This window comes from Sesamum indicum, linkage group LG1 (assembly GCF_000512975.1).
Source record: "Sesamum indicum cultivar Zhongzhi No. 13 linkage group LG1, S_indicum_v1.0, whole genome shotgun sequence".
Taxonomy (NCBI): domain Eukaryota; kingdom Viridiplantae; phylum Streptophyta; class Magnoliopsida; order Lamiales; family Pedaliaceae; genus Sesamum; species Sesamum indicum.
The window spans coordinates 5,089,368-5,096,327 of NC_026145.1; the positions used below are offsets into that span (position 1 = coordinate 5,089,368).

General features: G+C 33.5%; 1 protein-coding gene across 1 annotated transcript; it reads left to right on the top strand.

Moving 5' to 3' along the window:
- LOC105156796 (PGR5-like protein 1A, chloroplastic) lies at positions 2,273-6,721 on the top strand. Its single transcript, XM_011073013.2, has 11 exons — positions 2,273-2,694; positions 3,344-3,459; positions 3,674-3,770; positions 3,884-3,984; positions 4,260-4,316; positions 4,686-4,762; positions 4,870-4,921; positions 5,206-5,316; positions 5,404-5,501; positions 5,604-5,679; positions 6,500-6,721. The coding sequence occupies exons 1-10, from the start codon at positions 2,502-2,504 to the stop codon at positions 5,671-5,673; spliced, it is 972 nt and encodes a 323-aa protein (XP_011071315.1). The 5' UTR covers positions 2,273-2,501; the 3' UTR covers positions 5,674-5,679; positions 6,500-6,721.

Here is a 6,960-nt window from a genome sequence, read left to right on the forward strand (position 1 = left end):
TGTTAGACAAGCTCATGTCTAGCTGAAAGGTGAACTTAAAGAGTCACACATAAATCACCAAAAGGACAAGGAATTAATTTAGAATTAATTTCGTAAATAATTGGATTACTTGCAAATGAGAGATCTATTGGATGGAAGGTCCAAGGATAAATTAATGAGATTAAATTTATATTGTCCTTATTATCTAATAAGTTGGACCTTCTTAATTAATGAAGACAATGAGCTTATGTATTTAATTAGATTAAATACATATTGGGCTGAATTTGGTGGAGTTTTATTGAAATTGAATTTAAATAAAAATTCATTGGGCCTTGTATTTTTAGTTATAAAAATCAACACATCCCTAATTGAGCACATTGGAAAATTTTATGGAAGGAAATTATTCGCTGGCAAATTGCAATTTTAAAAACTACAAATTTAGTCATCTTCTTGATTTGGAATTAAGAAGACTTATCTTGTGGACGGATAAAAGTACCTAGACACATTTTTGTACATCTATACAAGCAATATATATGTATATTATTGTTTATGATATTATTGAAAATAATATTATTACAAAACAATACAATACAAAAAAAATTTCCTTCCCTAGTCTCTCTCTCTCTCTCTCTCTCTCTCTCCAATTCGTGGAGTTCTTTTCTCTTTTTTTTTTCTAGCAAAGAAAGCATTGAAATTCTAGTACTGGTGTGGTGTGGACGAATTAGAGGATTCCTGCATTTGGAGCATCACGTGAACGTTTAAAGTAGTTGGATTCTGACAAAGGTAAAAATTTCATCCCTTGATTCCTTTCTCCTGTTTCTTTATTTTGTTACCTCAACCCCTTTTATGTAATTATTTCATATTTATTATACATCGAACCCCTTGAAACTCCAATAGTACACCCCTTGGACTCGTTGTTTTACGCTTTAATTTTTATTATTATATGCGTTTTATGTTACCACTTTCTTTCCTGCGTACCTGGGCCAATCCACTCAATCCTTTCAGCTTTAGTGAATTACCACCAGAGTAACACACTCATTTATACCCCTCAAATTCGAGAAATCTATGGTGATGCTCCAATTAAGAACATAGAGAGAAAAAGTAGAGAGAGAGAATTTGGAGATAGTATTGTAATCAACTCATTTGCATCACATTTGTGTTTCGGTGTTGTGTCTTTTATCACAACCATGTACCCTATTCATAGGTGTACACGACCCTATTCCAAAGAGAAGTTCATATCCCAATACATAATTGGAAGACTACAAACTTTAATATGTATTTATGAGACTCAAACTCTATTTCAAATATGAATGCATATTAGGTCACGCGTCCACTAATCCGACCCAATATTTAAACAAATTCAAATGACAAAGTAGTTAAAATTTGATATATAATAGTGACTTATCTTTTATACTATATTACTTAAATTGAATCACTTATCTTTTATCGCTTAACTATCAAATATTATCGCTACATACAAAATATTATCGCTATATGATAATAAAATATAACTAACTTATTAACTTTTTTAAAATATTCCCGTGTCTCTTCCAATTTTATCAAAAAGATTTACAAATTTGTTCAGATTAATTGGTTACGAATATAATATAAAATTCAAACTTATTTCCATATCTTTTAATATTTTATTTTTATTTTTGATCATTATCATATTAATCTAAATTCATTTTAGCATTCAGCATACTTTTGTATTTTTGTACTTATTAATTAATTTAATTTTAATTTTATTTATTATTTACTAGTTTTTATATTTAAAAGAAATGTACTTTTAGTTATATTTTAATTATTTTTTTTAAAAAGATGCAATTCCTTCATGAGTAAACTATTGACTATTATCTATAAGATAAATACATATATATTGGATAAAATATATTTTAATTTACTTAGAAAATTAAGTAAGCAAATAATATTAATTTTATTCTTTTGAATGAATACCAATACACTTTTTTTTAAATTATTAAATTTTATTTGACAGAATAAAATTTAATTGAAACTATCCACATTTATATATATAATGCTGAGGTGGATAGTTTCAATAATTCTATTTTATTATATATAGATTTGTTGAGTACTACTATTCAAAGTAATTAGCATATATAAAAAAGTATATTATCTTGAAACATTTGGTGGTCCCCTTGTGGTTCGAGCCAAAGATCCACGTGACCAACACATGAACAAACGGTCAAACCACGTGCATCACCAACAGGGACAATCACAAACCAGGAGTACCACACGGCGAGTTAGCAACATCCGAGGAAGATGGATTAGAAAACGAACGTTAACTGACAAGATTTTATCTTCGAAATAAGACAAAACTCAAGAACCCTTCTCAAATTTCCCTCCACAGATTCGTCACTTAGCCTTATCTTTGAGCTGTCCGTTCTTTCCACCATACCCATGAAATTCCCCGCCTGTGCAGATTCTCAAATGCGCCCATTTTCCAGAATCCCAGACTCCACTACTCTTCTTCCACTTCCGCCGCCGCCGCCGCCGCCGCGCCGGAAATGGCCACCAAAGCTTGGTTGACGCTAGCAAGATCGAGTTTCTTAACAGCCCAGCTTAAAAAGCCCTTCATTTCTATCTCTTCCCTACCATCTGCGGCTTCTGGAGTTCTCTCAACTCACTTTGGTGCTGGGAAGTTGTCGTTTCGACGCAGACTGGTGGTTGTTTCTCCTAAGGCCACCACTGATCAGCCAGGTTAGGTTTCGGGTCTGAAACAAATGATGATGATCCAAATATTGATTTCTCTGCTTTGATTGGTGCTCCAGTGAGTAGTGACTTAGCCGAGGTTGTTTTGTTCTCTCGTAGGATTTCTATATTATATGTAACTGTAGTTCATTTCATTACAAGTATGATATAGGTGACTCAAACATAGTTGAGTTAGAGAAAATTGCATTACTCGATAGCCATTCCGGCGCCTGAACAGGACCAGTTTAATTTAGAGATGTTCTGATGTTTATTTTCCTGGGGTTTATGTGTCAAGTCACCAGCATATATAGCTTTTGATTTGTGTTCAATAGGGCCTGCAGGAAAGAAAATAAACAGAGTACTATGAGAATTAATTGTTCCACAAAATCGTTTGAACTTGTTAGCAGACATGGCGAATGGCAACTACACTTGTGAAGTTCAATTCTTCGAGTTCCCTGAGTTAAGACTTATCCAGTTCCCCAATCCCACTGTGCAAAATGATTGGATCAACAGTTTGACAGCCGCACGTATGCATAAAGTATCTTGTCTGAGTACCAACTGGGTACAGAAAGATATCTAATTTGAGTACTCAGAAATGAAGTTATGTTCAGGAATCTCTATGTTTGCTGCTTTCTTTTAAAGCCCTTGTTCAATTCAGGTCAGGTACAAGAAGATGAAGTTGTAGACAGCAATGTCTTGCCGTATTGCAGCCTAGATAAAAAGCAGAAGAAGTCTTTGGGGGAGATGGAACAAGACTTTCTTCAAGCACTTCAGGTTATAACACAGAGTCTCCATTATCCCTTTGATTGTTTCTTTTGATTACAAGACAGGTACCTTATTGTTTTTTACAAAATGATATATTTTTATTTATCCTGGAGCTCCTGTCTGTACAATCTTAAAACAGGTCGTCTTCACTTTCTTAATGGATAACTGTTGTCTGTTGTTTCAAATAATCTAATATGTTCGTTACTGTTGCTTTATCTTACAGGCATTCTATTATGAAGGAAAGTCTATCATGTCAAATGAAGAGTTTGATAATCTCAAGGAAGAACTAATGTGGGAGGGAAGCAGTGTTGTTATGCTAAGTAATAAAAGCCTCAATCTGTTAACTTATGATTTTACATATCTAGATTTTGGCCAGAACTTGGGTATCAAGTGATGAATTTGCTTTTCCTTTGACTTCTTCATTGCAACTCAGGTGCTGATGAACAGAGGTTTCTGGAAGCTTCAATGGCTTATGTATCTGGGAATCCAATTTTGTCCGATGAAGAGTTTGATGAACTGAAACAAAAACTTAAGGTACTTTGATAGTTTAAAGTAGTTCTGATATTTGCTATCAACATTTTGAGGAAAAAAATAATACTTAAGACAGATAAAAGTAATTATAGCAGATCTCAGTTGTTACTATGAACATAAAACCAAGTATCATCATGCTGTCACTTATGTGCATTTAGTTTGACTTTGCTACTTTCAAAACTGTCTCTGTATTTACAAATTTATCTTATTACATTATAGTAGTCTTATGTTTCGGGCTTCTACACATTCTTTAATCTCCAACCTTTAGCATCTTGTAGGCTGATGGGAGCGAGATAGTGGTCGAGGGTCCTCGATGCAGTCTCCGTACTAGAAAGGTTAGCGGCTTTACCTTATTTTTACATATTTATGCCTGAGTACTATTTCTAAAAAATCTATGTTGCTCCAACCCTTCCAAGCCCAGGGAAGTTAACACCATTGTTTAGAAGCCATATTAAGGATGTTTCTTACCTACTACAAGTAGACTTTATCAAAAGCTCTTTGTACCATGTGGTTCTTGTCATTTGTCTTCAATTTAGAAATATAACTTTGTAAATTTTTACAACTTCAGTCGAATAATTCTTTTTCAAGCATTTGAGTTTAAATTTTTATTAATGTCCTTTTCACATAGTTGGTGCAATTATAATGACATTGATTTAGCATTTGTGTGTTCTCCATCTCAAGCTCATTTATATTTTATATTGCAGGTTTATAGTGACCTTTCTGTCGACTACCTCAAGATGTTTCTTCTGAATGTTCCAGCTGCAGTTGTTGCATTAGGATTGTAAGTGACGTGCTATTTAGTAGTTACATGAAGCGTTAATGTTCTTTGAGGTGAGACGACAGTTTATACTCTAGCTAACAAATTAAACTCCATCTTATCTCTTTTAGGTTCTTCTTTCTCGATGATTTGACTGGATTTGAGATCACCTATCTCTTAGAGGTAATTCAAAAATATATTTTCTGGGTTTTTAATCATAATAATATTTTACTACTTTTTTTGTCGTATAATCCAATTTCCCCAAGTACCTTTTGGGTACTCATAGAAGTCCCGCTCACACTCCAGCATAAGTATTGCACTCCAATGCAGCCGCAAGGCGTTTTCTAACATTTCGTGTGCCGAGTTGCATTGTCTGAACTGGAGTGATCAAAGTGAAGTTTGTTTATCTGATAAATCTGAAATTTAGCGCTTGCAGTCTAGTCTAATCATATATATTGTCTTTTCAGCTTCCAGAGCCATTCAGTTTCATCTTCACATGGTTTGCAGCGTTGCCCTTCATACTATGGTTATCTTTCACGATTACAAACATCATCGTTAAAGATTCTCTGATATTAGTGGTAAGGCTGTCCCGCGAAAATTTGATCAGGAAACAAAATTTCTATTACATGAGCTTTATGTTGAGTCGATGAAATTCAATGTTTCAGGGCCCATGTCCAAACTGTGGCACGGAAAACACTTCGTTCTTTGGCACCATATTGTCAGTATCTAGTGGGGGTTCTGTCAATACAGTAAAATGCTCAAAGTAAGTTTGGTAGTAAGAGGAATTTTTCGGAAATCTTTTGTCGGCATTTCAGCAACTGTTTCATTGTTTTCATAATTGTTACTGTTACAACATTGTTTTCAGTTGTGAGACTCAGATGGTGTATGATTCTAAGAGCCGATTGATTACATTGCCTGAAGGAAGCGAGGCATGAGTTCAGGTACCATATTCTCACCTCTGCATTTACATTAGTCATGCATGAACATGGACACGAGGACAGAAGCAGGACACGAAACAGACAGCGCGACATGCAATTTTTAAATATTTTAGGACACAACATGGTTTGAACATACATATCGAATACACGTTTATTATACACAGACATATATACATACAAATGTATATAATTGGCAAATGATATATAGAAGCAACTGCACAATGGCTACTCGTTTCTACCTGCAAAGCCAAAACATCTGTTAAAAAACATTGCAAATGTTTGTCATAGTTAAACTTATGATAAATATTGATTAACTAGGGTCGTAAGTTATGTTTCTGCATTGGTTTTTGTTTGACCATGGTAGATAGTATGATTTATCATGGTTTGTGAGCCTTAGTCATTTATGAAATGTAGGGAATAATTCAGTTTTTTGTAGTTTATATTTGACATTATAATGAGAAAGATTCTCGTACTAGTTATTATATTTTCAACGTATGTTATTATAATCTACAGACATTATACGAGGGCATACTATTTTATCAATCAATTTTATGATTTATTTTTATTTATTTTATTTAACCCTTTAACTTATGAAAAAATCATAACACTTGCGGTATCTGACCATCGATCGTGTTGGTGCTGCATCCATGCCATATCAAGCAGTCATGACCATCGCTACACGTTAGGATTTTAAGACAATCTAGAACAGATATCTGCAAAATTATCGACTGTATATGAACCATGCATGAAACAACCTTAAAGCTGTAAATTCTTTATATATGCATATCAAGTAATCTGTTTTATTTGACTTGTCGGGCTGCAGGATTTTGTGGTAAAAAATTCGACATACGGCAGCACCCATTGAATGTGGATGAAGAAGGTATAGTTACTGTAGATGTAAGGATTTAAGGAAAGAATTTCAGTGCCGAGATGCTGTTGGCACTGCATGAATGTTTGTATGCTTGGAGGGAACTGTATCATGAGTTGTGTTGATACGTATATATATCTATTACATGTTTGTCTGAAGAGAGGTGGTTCAGCTTAAGTCAATTGATTACTAATCGTTCTTACTTGATTGAATTATTATTGATATTATAAAGAAATATAATCATTAATTATTAACTTGAAAAAGTATAATCATTAAAAAATAACTTGAAAAAGAAACAATTTACGTATTATTCTACTTGTTTGGTTAAGACACGTTTGTGGTCGTTAGATGGCGATTTATTTATTTATTTATAATAAAATTGATGATTAGGTCGGTACCTCCATTTAGCGTATTAT

Excerpts from the sequence above, each read along its gene's own strand:
- LOC105156796 (XM_011073013.2), top strand. The coding sequence starts at position 2,502 with ATGGCCACCAAAGCTTGGTTGACGCTAGCAAGATCGAGTTTCTTAACA. Across the intron at positions 2,695-3,343 it reads GGCCACCACTGATCAGCCAG|GTCAGGTACAAGAAGATGAA; the intron begins GTTAGGTTTCGG and ends TGTTCAATTCAG. Across the intron at positions 5,317-5,403 it reads AAGATTCTCTGATATTAGTG|GGCCCATGTCCAAACTGTGG; the intron begins GTAAGGCTGTCC and ends TCAATGTTTCAG.